Raw genomic sequence first — 14894 nt, forward strand, 5'->3', positions numbered from 1 at the left:
ACCATTCCATCATCAGTGTAGAGTGTAGTGGAGTGTAGAACACAGGCTATATTATATTTATAGACATTCTCATTTGTTGCCATGAACAAATAATGCTGGCTGTTTATGGATAAGAAGTAGGTTAGGTAGTATTATGCGCAAAGTTTGTCCTGTTCCAGTAACCTATATCGACCAATCAGATAATTGCTTTCAGTATTCTAAACAGTATTTTGTTTGCTTTAGTCCAGTAATAGTGAACTGCTGGGTGGGTTATTGGAATGGGCAAATTCTTGCTCATCATACTTTATAAAATCTTACCCAATAATGGATACTATGCTAAATAGAATTCTAAAATAACAATGATAAAGTAAATGTTTTATTCTATTTAGGTTTGATTACATTTATTTTGGCCTTTAATTTAAAAAAAATGCTGTTTTGCACCCAAAAAAAGTCTAAATTATAAAGGTTCCAATCTTACTAGAAAAAAATATTTTAACACACATACAGTACACACTGCTAAATTTACATATGTATGACTTGGTACCTTGCTGGAAAGATTTCTGACTTGCTGAGCGTGGATAATCTCTGGAGTGTCTACAACTGTTGTATAGTTGGCCTTATCCATTTCTGCAGACTGTTTGTACTTTATCTGTAAATGGCAGTAAAAATATCAGTTTGAGTTCTGACTTTGATGATAAAAGCTAACTTGCCTTATTTAGGATGACTGCTTACCTGACTGGCAATATCGGTAGCATTCATTGCTCTCTGGAAGTCAGGAGTTTCAAGACCCACAGATACCCCTTTTCCTTTAATGTCCATTTCTAGCGTTTTCTTATATTCTTTCTGTCAGGTTAAAAAAATAGAAATATAGCTAGAGTAGCACACTTGAATTCATTTAAGTTAAATGATAGAAATAGCAACTTGCCTTGAAAAAAACAAACTATTAGTAAAAACATCTTAGTCATAACTGTAAATAGTCATTCAGGAAAAAAATACCGCTGCAGCACCTCTTTGTTGCAAAAAATGAAAATTTGGATTTATTAGGTCAAACAACCAGGCAACATTTCGGGCTTACTCTTGCCCTTTCCCAAGGCTTGAGAAAGGGCAAGAGTAAGCCCGAAACGTTGCCTGGTTGTTTGACCTAATAAATCTGAGATGCTGCAGCGGTATTTTTTTTACTTTATGTCTATGCAAACCCCTGGCTAGGGTTTTCCGGACTGCTTTGCACCCAACCTACAAGGTTAAATAAGGTGGTTGAAGCACAATATTGTCTATTTTGGATAACGGTAAATAGTGTCACAAATTTGAATTTGCAGGTAAAAAAAATAAAAAATATGCTTCAGGCAATTTAGTAATATTAGTCTATGAAGTTTCCTACATTATATGTACATCTTTAAGTTGTCAGCTACAATGTACAAGCAGCAACAACTTAAATCTTTGTTGTTCGGCATGGTCACCTTTTTAAATTAAACTTATTTTACCTTGCAATAAAGGGACTGTGTGAACAAATGCAAATTACATTTTCCCATAGGAAATGTATCAGCTGAGACATATATAAAGCATCATAAATGTGTAACCACAATGGTGGTCTACAAAGACTCAAAAACAATAAGCAATATCTACTACTTGCAATCTTACTACATTTTCTTTTCCGCTTTTTATAACTTTCAATTTACCTTTTCTCTTTTGTGATCACATCTTGTCCTGCCTTCCATTTTGGATTCTATTTCAATCTTGTTCTGCTGCTTCTCTCCAGATGTTTTTCATTTCCTACTGTGTCCCTTACTATTATTTTCTATCCTTGCCTTTATCTTAAATGTTCCATATTTAATATACATTCCCTTTTCCAATATTTGCATTACTCACTCTCTTGTGCTATACCTTTTGGCTGTTTACTGTGTTCCTTTCTTTTTGCTATAACCATGTTTCTGACACTAATATATGTATCATTGTGCTGAAACAACGTGGCTTAAATTTATTGTGGTGTTTGTGTGCCATATGTTTCAAAAAGTATCCATCATCCATACAGCTCAATGTTGAAAATAAAAACGTCCACTGCTCATATCTGCCCATTCAGTCAATTTCACAAGAACGCTAGCTGCGTGTCATAGAGAAACATCAAATAATTATTCTAATATTACATTTGTTATTATGATATGACCATACCTCATTTAAGATATGAGTTGCATTCTTTGCCCTTAAGAGCTCTGGAGTCTCTTCCAGAACAGTAAGGCCTCTACCTTTGATGGTTTCATCGAGATCCTTCCTGTACTCTTTCTACAAATGCAGAATCATTTTAGGCACAACACCTATAAAATATTAGTTGTAAGATAATAAACATAGCAAGACAGACATCTAATACATATTACATAGCCATATACAGTGTAATTATTGACTATGGGGCCACAGTTATCCCGCTTTGCAAATTATGACTTACTATTTACATATATATATATATATATATATATATATATATATATATATATATATATATATATATATATATATATATATATATATATATTGTCTTGATTGCATTTTTGCCTTCCTGGGAGTAATATAGCAATGGATAATACAAGATCAGGAAACATTCTGAATTCTTATTATAACCAGGTAGAATGTGGGATAACTATGGAACCATCAGTTAAGCCAAACATGTTATGTGCAATATATTGCTTAATGAGCATTAAGTATTGAGTATTGAGTGATGTTAATATGTATGTTTATTACATTTAACAGAAAACACATTTAATGGATATTGTTTTGCAGTTAATGAGACAAAGCATGACAAATATATAAAGGAGACAAACACAATATAGCAACATATATTAAGGTGTTGTGTAGCCAATATTAGTGGCATTATTCTGATTATAGGACGGCAATGGAGAGCAGGTGCTACCTCGCTCGCTATTTTTGTAGCATATCTGACATGTAACAGTGATGGCGTAACCTCCAACCCCGAAAGGTTTCTGCCTTTAATACATTCTTCCAAGTCCTTCTTATATTCTTTCTGATGGAGTCAGGAAGAAAAGTGACATACACAGTGATTTAGTACAAGTGAAAGTCTTCACCTCCAAAATAAACCAAGGATTGGTGCAATTTATCGTAATAATTGGCACAAGGAATATGGCATACTAGGGGGCAGGTTTATCAAGGGTCGAAATTAGAATTCAAAAAGACCAACCGAAATTAAATCAAAGGTTTTTTTTTTGGCAGAATAGGTCCGTTTTCAAACAAATTCGAATTGTACGAATCAAAGTCATAGCACATTCAATCGGATTCAATTCAAAGTTTTTCCAAAAAAAACCTTAGATTTTTCAAAGTCCACCATTTGACTCCAAGTAGGTTCTAGGAGGTCCCCCATAGGCTAAAACAGCAACTAAGCAGGTTTTAGATGGCGAATGGTCGAAGTCAAATTTTATTTTTATTTCAAATTCGAATAGAATTTGGACTATTCCCTAGTCGAAGTACACAAAAATTAGCTTGAAATTTAAATTTTTTTAATTTGAATTTTCACTTCGACCTTTGCTAAATCTGCCCCTAGGTGTGGAGATTGTAATGCCACCAGTGTCCAATGTTTTCTTCCCACTTATGGCAATGGTAAGGGCCAAAAGCACTGTCTACCTTAATTAACAAGAGAGTCAAAGTTAGAGACAGTGGCAATGCATAGAGTATACGGCTCCAATGGGGAGAATAAGATACATGTGGGATATGCAATCTGTGGTCCTCCAGTGATTGAAATACAGGTATGGGATCTGTTATCCAGAAACCCATTATCCAGAAAGCTCCAAATTATGGAAAGGCCGTCTCCAGTAGATTCCATTAAATAGTGAATAAAATACCCCCTCTTGTAAAATATAAGGATATTATAAGTTACCGAGGCCGAAGGCCGAGTGTTTTTATATAGGTCATGAAACTGGTAACTTCTAATATCCTCATATTTTACAACTGGGGGTACTGTATTTATTATAATACACACGTTTCAGTGAGTCGTGTGACAGAAATGACATCAGAACTCACCGTTTATAACTGATGACATCAGAACTCACCGTTTATAAGGATAAAATTTACAGGATATTCATGGCTTTTGGCAAATTTTTAAAATATATTTTCTTTTTTTCTGTATAAATTAAACAGTACCTTGTACTTGATCAAAACTAAGATATAGTTAATCCTTACTGGAAGCAAACCCAACCTATTTGGGTTATTTAATGTTTTTCTAGTAGACTTAAGGTATGAAGATCCAAATTATGAAAAATCCATTATCCGGAAAACTCCGGGTTCCAAGCATTCTGGATAACAGGTCCCATACCTGTGTAACTTATTTTACCCCAAGGGGGGCCTTTGATTCCAAGGCAAATGCCCCTTCTGCTCTGCCTCTTTATTATTATGCAGACATGCATACAATTTGCTTCCTTTTGCTTGATGCCAATTTAAGTTCTTCTGTCGTGATACCCCACCCAGTAGCAGTATAAAAAATGTGTGCCATAACCCAAAAGTTTTTCCTAGTACCGCAAAATGGAGGTGATATACTGAATGTTTTTCCTTCATTCATAGACAAACATAAATACACTGGAAAGAATAAAAACGGTACAATTAAATTCTTATACTAGCATATTGCAGCTTGTATAAGTTTTTGGTTTTGACATAACATTATCAACTTCAAGTATTTCGGCTTGAAGGAAAGAGTGACAAGTCAAAAAGTACATGAATAAATATGAAACTAACTTTACAACTATTGTTTGATCATTGAGCAATTTAATTACTCTGAAGGGACTAATTGTATCTGTCACAAAACAATATAAATATTCATAAGCCTTCAGACTATAAAGACAGTTTAAGAGGATCACCATGTCTTTCTATGTACTAAAGAGTATTTTCCATCTATCCCATCTTTTAAACATCCCATCAGTTCTCTCCAGTATATTCGAGATAGTGTTCACACACAAGCATTTCTAAACCTACACCCTATAAATATATAGGCAGATATATGCCCACAGGCCAAATGAAGTCCATCAACTGATATAATAAAAAGGATATATGTTGCAAATTAAAATACCTTTGTTAGGTGTTTTTAAATAATATATTTGCATTTGATGCTGAACTTTATTAATATAAACACACTTTATTATGGGAAACCATAAGAACCATTGTTATGTTCATAATTGTGAAACAAAACAAAAGAAGCCTATGATAAATATTGTACCAAAATAGAATGTTACACATCATTTTGGACACCTTTATGAACCAAGCCATAAAATTAATATTGCTAGAATAGTCATATTTTATAAACTAAATCTATTGAACCAGCCTAAAGGTTCAGCATCTCTATATTAGTAACAATAAAGGCCTTCAAAGTTGACAAAGAAGATGGGGAGCTACAGGGTCCTCTTTGGAGGCACAATTCTTCACTGTGGTTGCCCTTGGCTGGTTCAAACCCCCAAAACATAATGTACATTTCTGCCCTACTACTTCAGTTAAGATGTAATTTTCCTTTAATAAATAAAATAATTATTTGTTCTTGACAGAATTTGTTTATGCAGTATAGATAAATCACTGAATTGTCCAGTTTGAAATGTATCTCAAATGATCCAATAAGCCTGAAAGGACCAAAAGTGACAAGTGTTAATTGAGTTTAGATACTATTTATTTCTATCCTGTGCATCTAAAAATGTGTCTCTCAAGTAACAGTAAAAGTTTTAATTTCATAATGTTTATCAACCCTAATTATGTTAGGGTTATATTTTATTTATTGTCTAAACCCACCTGCTTTATTGTGTTCAAAGGATCCTTATATACAGTATTATTGAAGAGCTGCTCCCAAAAAACTATACCAGGAATATGACAGGTATTTCCAGATATACAGTAAATATCATGTTTTCTAGAAATTTTATAGAATTAGCTTTTAGACCAATTCTTTGCTAGTATATTTCAGTTGGTGGACAAAAACACGACCTAGCCACTTCTCTGTCTGTAATGGAAAAAGCCTGATATTGAAAAGCAGAGGTGGTTTTCTCTACTCATTTCAAGAAGAGTCATTTCATATTATATTGAACGGATATCACCATAATTATGCAAATTAATTTGATTATCACTTGAAAATGCAGATCATAGCAATTTAGAACATAAATCTGCTACACACACCAAACACCAATGATTATAATGGGAATGTGCACAACAGTGCTTATCTATTTCATCAGTAATGAAATGGCACATGTGGCATTAGGCTTCAGTGATCACTAGATTTTATATATAATTGTGGGATTATAATATTTTTAATACTATTCACAAAAATGATAAACTTACCTCACTTTGCATATGTTGAGACTCCATAGCTGTGACAAATGTTGGCGTCTCAAAGTCCAGCATTGCTTTACCTCTCTCCTTTTCATACTTCTCCTTATATTTTACCTGTCAGTAGAAGAAAATGTCAGTAGAGGTTTGCACATCTTTATACAATTATATTGATCAATATTGGAGTTTTGCTCAATTTGTTATGACATTTGTTTAGAATTTATGGTGTTTTTTTTATCAGTAATTTACTTGTCCTGCAGATTGCACATATGCAATAAAGGATTCACTATATTCACAAGAATTTACTCTCATTAATGGTCCACTAAACCTAGAATACAAATTCATTTAATAAGAAAGTGTATTTAGTAACATTTTAAATCAGGAACTATGTGATTTTTAAGGCTTAATTTGTGAGTTAAAATCAAAGGTTTATGCACACAGAACAGAAAATAGCCTGTAGATATTGCAGCATAACAGAATCCTATGCAAAGTTGTGAACTAATTTTAATTTTTTTTTAAAATGGAAAGCTGTATTTCAGTCCCCATGACAGAAATAAATTCCAAAAGAAAAAAAAACTTGCAAATTAATATATTAATTGTTAAATATTACATTTACTTACTCGTTTTTTTAAACATTTGTGGAAATGTTTGTATACTTTTTTTTTTTTAAATAAAACATTAGTGTTAGTTCTCAAATATATACATGAGTTTATGGAAATGGTTTTTTTGTTAATTTTAAAATTAATAACTAAATGGAATGAATGGTTGGGTAAGTGGCATGAAGACTATATAAATGACTTACTTGACTTTGTAATTCTGTTGCCTCCTTTACATGAAGTTGTTCAAGTGTATCAGGCACCTCATGGTAGTGACCCTTACTCTTCTCAAACTCCTTCTTGTACTGGTACTGAAGGGAAGTGTCAAGAACTGCCTCAATTATAGTCTATAATGTCATCTCTTGACTCCTGGATAGCATAACTTGCCCTTCCATTATGCATATTTATAAAATATGTTCTAAATGTTATCATATATTTCTTATAATGAAGATGAATTAGAAAAGTATTTCTCTAATGAACATTAAGTAAAAATGAAGAAGATTTTTAAAATATATAGTAAAGACTGCCTAAAAAAAAGTTAAAAAATAATTATTTATAAATCCTTTGACTGGTTAGTTAATAGTTTGGATTAAGTAAAAACCAAAATAATGTTAGAATTCTTTGTATTAGCAGATGTTCTATTTTATTTTTTTAATTCTATATCAGCACACAAAAAAGTGTATTAATAGTACTAAGAAGATAGAAGGAACATAAGTGTTTGTAAATGAGGAAGGTTCACTACCAGATGCTGCCAAATTTGGAGTAAAGCGGGAAGGTATTACAGAACAGTTAGCAAATCATACACAAGAAGGAATTATAAATAATAGGGGATAAATATTAATACAGTATTATAAGCACTCTATTTGAAGATCTTACATCACTGGCCAATTTGCTTGTGCTTGTTATATGCTGCATGTTCAAGGATTCAGCCATATCTGTTACTGGTTTGTGAAGCTTCTTGAGATCTGCCTTGTACTTAACCTGCAACCCAAACACAAGAAGACAAATTACCGTTTATTGCACTGATGGACAATTTGTCAGATGCATATGAGAACCACAGAGTAATATACTTGTAATCTTTAATATAAATAATATATGAAAAGCTACAGCTTTGCAGACATTAGCAGGGTGGTAATGGCATTTTAAAGGAGAAATCAACCTGTGGGGAAAAAACTCCGTACCCCCCACCCCAGGTAGACCTCCCTCCCTCCTCCCCCCAGGCTAACTTTGCCCCAAATGCCCCATACTCCATACTTACCCATCGGTGCAGATTCTTCCAGCGAAGTTCCACGTGTCCATCTTCTGGCTCCTCGGTAAGCTCACTGAGAGATCAGTATTTCTGCACATGCGCAGTTGGAACAGTTAGCTGGTTTGCGACAACTGTGCGGTATTACACGGAAATTGCCGAGTCAGCTTACCGAGGAGCCGGAAGATGGTCACGTGGAACTTTGCTGGAAGATTCTGTGCCGAGGGGTAAGTTTGGAGTATGGGGTATTTCCCGTGGGGGGTAGTTAGCCTGGGGGGAGGGAGGTCTACCTGGGGTGGGGGGGTATGGGATTTTTTCCCCACAGGTTGGTTGATTTCTCCTTTAAAGGAATAGTGCAGTGTAAAAATTAAAACTGGGTAAATAGATAAAAATAAAAAATGTTTCTAATATAGTTAGTTAGCTAAAAATGTAATCTATAAAGGCTGGAGTGCCTGGATGTCTAACATAGCAGAATAGAACACTACTTCCTGATTTTCAGCTCTCCTGGTTTCTACTATTTGATTATCGGGCAGTAACCAATAAGTGACTCAAGGGAGGGGCACATGGGTAATAACTGTTTGCTTTTGAATCTGTGCTGCATGCTAAGGATCAATTACAAACTCACTGAACAGTTATGTCACATGTGGCCCCCCTTCAAGTTGCTGACTAACTCAGAGTTAGAGAGCTGAAAAGCTGGAAGTAGTGTTCTGGCTATTATGTTAGACATCCAGTCACTCCAGCCTTAATACATTACATTTTTGCCTAACTAACTATATGAAAAACATGTTTTATTTTGCACAGCCTATCTATTTACCTAGTTTTTATTTTCACACTGAACTGTTCCTTTAAGTCAATGAAAAAAAATAGTTTTTTTCTTTTTATAATGTTTAATTAAGCTACAATGCTTAAAGCCTAAGGGTAATGTCAGACTAGGAGTTTTGACCAATGTTAATAGACCCCCCCACATGTTGCCATTTTGCATATGAATCTATAGTTTATGCAGTGTTTGAAGCATAATGCTGATATGCAGACCTCTAGCTATGGTCATGTCAAGAGTTTTAAGGGCAGATATATGAAAATCTGAATTTTCCATTTGTTTTCGAATTTGAAAAAAAAAATTGAAAATGCAAACATTTCAAATGTGTTTGATACTTGAAATCTAAAAACTTGATTGCTTAAAATTTTGAAAAAATAACTGTAAAGCAGTAAATCACGTTACACTTAATTTTAAATGAGTCTGCCAAATTTAGAATTAAATTCATTTTCAAATCTCAAAAACTTGAATTGAAAAATGGATTTACTTCTGCACGAACCTGGCAGCTTTGAGATGGCAATTTTTAACATTCAAGTTTTTTTGCGCTTAATAAATCTCAACTTGCAAATAAATTGTGGTAAAACTATGTATATGAATGTTGATAAATCTCCCCCATAAAGTAGAGATCCGCATTTTTGAAATCTGTGCTGTAAAGAATGACAACAGCTCAGTCAGAGCAAAAAAAACTAAAAGATTCAAAATGAAATCTAGAATCAGCCTAACATTATATAACATTTCAGAATAACAAACTTATTAAAAAAAGGATTGCAATGGCAAGGCATGTACAGCAAGTAATACTGTGGGAAAAACTTGGCAACCATACCTCACTAGCAAGCGTGTTTGCATCTTTAAAGGTCTGATAGATTGTTGCCTCTTTGAGGTCATAGTGTGGTCTCTTTTTTTTATCTTTTGAAAAATTTTCCTTGTATTTTACCTATAAAGAATAAATGACATTAAGTAAAACAAATCAGGTATGTGCATGCTGGGAACCTGGGCATAATGGAAACAAGGCACAGTATCTTTTGCTGCTTGGGAACAAAAAGTAAATGTGCATTCACAAAGCCAACCAGCATGAAAAAATCAACATAACAACATTATAAGTCCCCTGGCACATGGGATATTTTGATTGCTTTAGAAATCTTAGGAAGAACTATGGTGATCAAGACTCCTTGCCTGCAGCGATGGGAATTGTTGTGATAGACTGTTGTGTCAGCCGGTAGGTATAATTTTAAAAAAAATGGAAGTCAGTATATAACCGAGACATTTTCCTTTCAAATAAATGTAAAGTGGTTGTCAGGAAAAGAGTATTTTGATCACCATGCCCAGTTACCATGGACCTTAGCAGTTTCGATTTGTGTATGTTTGTTTAATTTACAAATTGCATTTAATTGTACTTGTATTTCAAAGTAGCAAAATCAATTGTCTATCAACCATATTTTTTGCTACAAATGAAAATATAATTCTGATCTTTTCAATGCATATGATGAATATTTTCACAAAAAAGAATGTTAGTGAAAAAACATGATTTGTTGGGTCACTGTATTATTCAAGTAGCATGATATGTTAGCTTTAAAGAAGAACCAGCTTAGTGCAAGATGCATAAGATGCATAGACCTCCCTTGATTAAAGGTTCTTAACTTAAAGAACATTGTTCATAAAGTTATTATTGTGGATATATAATAATATAACATTTTTAATAATTAATCATGCAATAAGATTTTTTTATTTTATTTTCAAAGCACTAAAACATATAATTAGTTCAATATACCATTGTTTTAAGATAGAAAAAATAATCAAAAAAAACCCAAAATATACTGTTCAGTCTAAACTGTTCTTTGGTCTTAATTTAAATGGCAAAATAATTTAATTCTTGTCAAAAATGTAATCTTTAAGCAGGACAAATATACCTAATATGCAGCCTAAATATCACTGAAGTGGCTGAAGAATGGAAAACTAAATGTCCTACAGTAGCCACAGTCAATTCCCTGATCTCAATCCAGTTGAGCCCTTTCTCAACCTAAGGTGCATAAACGTAGTCCGGCAAAACTGAGCAACCTTCCTGGAACAAGGGGCCAAAATCACTGCCTAAGCGTGTGCAAAGCATATGCCAAAATACTTTTAATAGTTTTTATATATACAATAGGAGGCTCCACAAAATTGTAATTTGTAGGGATGAAATATTTATTCTAACAGCATAGTTCGGTTCATAAACATTTTCTCAAGATTTCTCTCAAAAGCAAATTTTGTATTTTAGTGCTTTAAAAAAATATTATTCAGTAAAATGAGGAATGGAAATGTGTCTTTAGCAAGGCAAAATATTTACTTACATATTTTAAATGAAATAAAAAAAACTGTAAATAATGCAAACTAGTGTTATGGCTACAGAGTGTGGTGTTACCTCTATGCTCAGATTCAATCTGCCATCTATAAAATGCCTATCAATTACTCTACAATCTATTTATTGAGATACACAAAGTTTCTGTGACTTAATGTGCATGCGTGTGTGGTGGGCTATAATTTTATAATAGGGCATGCTGAACTGGCATGCATATAATAAACTTTAAACACTAAAATGCACAGTCAGTATGTTGAAACAACTGCCATGAAAGCCATTTTCCTCTAAAATTGACATTGATAAATTTGTGGTTGTTATGTATATTAATATGCTCAATGTTGCTATTTTTTATTATAAGAGAGCATTTGAGGCTTTAGCATTAATACAAATGTTTCCCCTTTGAAGAATTGGCTCAGTGTTGTACCATGAATCTACCTTGTACTTTAAAATTACAAGACCCAGGCACTGAGGTATGCTCATTGCTGAGGCTCCATGTTTCTTTCTCCATCTGCATATGGTGGTAGTCTTTCCTATGAGCTGTTTTTAAAGAAATTAGCTGGTTTTAAAAGAAATTGGCTTTCATCAGTTGCTCATATCGGCATCTCATATCAATGACATATTCCATTACAAACAGTGCATCATGGGTAATCCTCAAAGGGATCCCACACTAAGGACCGGTAATAGGTGGATGCTGGGCAAATATATCTTACATCACTAGTGAGCTCATTTGCTTTCTTAAGTTGTCTCATCATGGGTGTGTCATAAGACGCTGCTCCGTGTCCCCTCATCTTTCCTTTGGTGTACTCAGTCTACAATGTGTAGCAAAACATTAAAGTCAAATTAGCAAAGCGGGTTAGAACATAATGAGAGATGTTACTTTAATTGCAGTCCCAGTTTTTAGCTCTGTGAACAGATGGGGGAAAAGGCAAATAACGTGCAATTCACGTTTAGCATTAAATGTTTAACCTGACATGTTTCCATTAGAATAACTGACAAATAAATGTATTGCTGCTTCTAATTTAGGAATTTTGTGGACCTCACAATGCAGAATGCAGTACTGTATAACTTAACAACTGGGTTCTATACCCATTTACTGAGAAGCTTCCTTCAATTTTATTTTTACTTAGCTTTTAAAGGGGGACTAAAAGCTAAAACTAAAGTTAAAATTATAGTTGTCTAAACCTTCTTTTTTCAGGAACAGCACAATCACCATCGAATTTGCATCCAAGTGAGTCAGGCTAGTTTTGGGCTACTTTTACTGCAGCAGACTAACCACTGACTGAATTTTGACAGCCAGGTCACTTTTTCTCTATTACAACATAATTCTATGTGGACCCAAGTTTACCAGCTGCAGCATAAGGAGCTACATAGAGAGCCAGTCTCAAATGAGCCAAGAAAAATGTAATTAGAACAAAAGTATCTGCCATAAAGAGTCATTCATTTATGGATAATCAATGATCAATCAAAGTTGAAGGTTTAGGTCTGCATGTGTGAAAACAGAAGTATAGAGAAATCCAATAATGTCAAAGTGTATGTAGAATAATAATAAACCTTTAATAAAGACTATACATGTTCCTTTTGGCTTTTCATACCTGACTGGTAAGTTTGGACACTTCCTGAGCCAATTCAATGTCTGGCCGGCCAACAATAGATATGCCGCGTCCAGCTTCCTCGCGGAACTTGGCTTTGTATTGGATCTAAACAATAAATATTCGCTTGTTAGGTGACAGACTGGAACCATAGCCATATAAGCAATTGGCTTCATGTACAATAAATACTCACATCACTGATTAACTTAGCCGCTTGAGATGCCTTCTGAATGTCAGGTCTATCAGCAATGGAGGTGTAGTTAAGGTTTGCTTTGGCTTGTTTCTTGTAAGACACCTGAATATTAAAAAAATAACTTTTATTTACCTTTTTAACTTAAATGAAGGGATACATTTTCCAAGAACAGCAATGATCGACTACACAACAGCATTTGATACATTTTTTTTCTTGGAACAATAAACTGGACACATAGCAACATCCTAGTACCAGTGTTCATTTCATATCATTTACAGTTTTGTAGGACTCATTATTTATTGAAAGATTCATAAGTGACTTACATTACTCTGGGCCTTAGCCACATCCATGGCATGCTTCACATCTGGAGGCTCGAACATTATCGAGTAGTTTGACTTGCCTCTCTCCTTAGCAAACTTTTCTTTGTATTGTTTCTAAAAGAAAAACATTGCCACATAATTCAGAAGCAGAAAAACCTTATCTCTGTGAAAACTATAATACCATAATATTCGCATCTCATCTGATACCTGATATTATATTATATAGGCAACAAAAATAAGCTTATTATTTCAAAGGCAAACGCAAATTCATAAAGAATTCTCAAATTCTGTCCTAAAATGTCCCTTCAAAATAAAGAAATCTGACACTGAATTTGTTTTATTATGTTTTGACAGTGGTGTTAAGTTATACAGCTAAAATACAGTTGGATCCGACTTCTGATGCATCTGGCAAAGACAAAATTTTTAAAAATTAAAATGTATGGTTCTCAGAAGTTTAAATATAGTGCACTCCATCTACATACAGAGCAGCAGCCAAGGTAGAGCAGTACTATAGTTCATAAAGAGAGAAGTGGGGTGAAGGCAGTGGTAAAGGGCAATTCATTCTTTAAATTGATAGCGTTTCTATAAAATGGAACTTGTCAGCATTTTATTCAACATTAAACTGTACTATGACTATAATTTAAGTATTGCAAAATAGTACACACATACTGTACAATTAAAGTTAGTCCCCTCTCTTACACAGCTCTGTAAGAAATATTTTATTCATTGGATATTTAAGGTAGTTTGTTGAAATAACAGTTAATGGTGGTACTTACTTCACTGATATGTTTAGTCACATCTTTGACATGAGATGTGTCAAGTCTGTCAGAGAGGGTCGTATATGTGCCATGTGGCAATTGCTTCTTGCTGTGTTCTTTATATTTATTCTATGTAAGAAGAAATATCCACAATTTTTATTTTTACTCATAATCATTGGTATTTCTTATTCATGCCAAAATATTTATAATCTACTTCAGTCAAGAGAAATTTAGTAAAAGTCTCAGGAACGGTTCCTTACATCAGATACAATGGTGCTAACAGATTTGGCATGGATTATCTGAGGGGTATCTGCAACCACTCCAAACTCTCCTTGGTATGTTCCTTTTTCATATTTCTTCTTGTACTTGACCTAAAAATATAATGAAACAATCAAATAAACTTGTCTTGCAAAACCTTGCAAGTTGAGATGTTCCCTTTGTGCACTTTTTTCAAAACTTGAAAAAGACTTCTTGAATAAATTGAATTCATTTTTTTGCCATCACATTTTATTAGCATATTAATGAAAAAAAAACCTAACCTTCTTCATTGCCCAATAAAATCCATTGTCACAAAAATCACTTTCATTAATTTTTTAAAAAATTAAACTTTAAAATAAAACTAAAAATATAAAATTAATGTTTGGCAGGTATTATTTTTCATTCATTGTTTCATTCAAGAATTTTTCAAATGATAAATTTCCAAATTCTGAGTATTGGGAACTTGAATTCAAAAATATTCAAATTTGAGCAGCAATTGTCTCGAAATGTGG

The 14894-nt window shown here is 33.5% G+C and overlaps 1 protein-coding gene across 19 annotated transcripts in view; it reads right to left on the reverse strand.

Moving 5' to 3' along the window:
• The window catches only part of neb.S (nebulin S homeolog), a 121752-nt gene that overhangs the window by 20481 nt on the left and 86377 nt on the right, over positions 1-14894 (reverse strand). For 14 of the 19 annotated variants that reach the window (XM_041577934.1, XM_041577935.1, XM_041577948.1 and 11 more), the window contains 14 exons: positions 14385-14495; positions 14143-14253; positions 13370-13480; positions 13047-13148; positions 12857-12961; positions 11975-12073; positions 9753-9863; positions 7746-7850; positions 7076-7180; positions 6286-6390; positions 2879-2989; positions 2146-2256; positions 712-822; positions 524-628 (listed from right to left, as the gene is read on the reverse strand). In XM_041577934.1, the coding sequence (XP_041433868.1) occupies positions 524-628; positions 712-822; positions 2146-2256; positions 2879-2989; positions 6286-6390; positions 7076-7180; positions 7746-7850; positions 9753-9863; positions 11975-12073; positions 12857-12961; positions 13047-13148; positions 13370-13480; positions 14143-14253; positions 14385-14495 (1503 nt within the window). The remainder of the gene's footprint in view (positions 1-523; positions 629-711; positions 823-2145; positions 2257-2878; positions 2990-6285; positions 6391-7075; positions 7181-7745; positions 7851-9752; positions 9864-11974; positions 12074-12856; positions 12962-13046; positions 13149-13369; positions 13481-14142; positions 14254-14384; positions 14496-14894) is intronic. The other 5 variants (XM_041577951.1, XM_041577940.1, XM_041577950.1 and 2 more) reach the window with 2 other exon arrangements.

Source organism: Xenopus laevis, chromosome 9_10S (assembly GCF_017654675.1).
Source record: "Xenopus laevis strain J_2021 chromosome 9_10S, Xenopus_laevis_v10.1, whole genome shotgun sequence".
NCBI lineage: Eukaryota > Metazoa > Chordata > Amphibia > Anura > Pipidae > Xenopus > Xenopus laevis.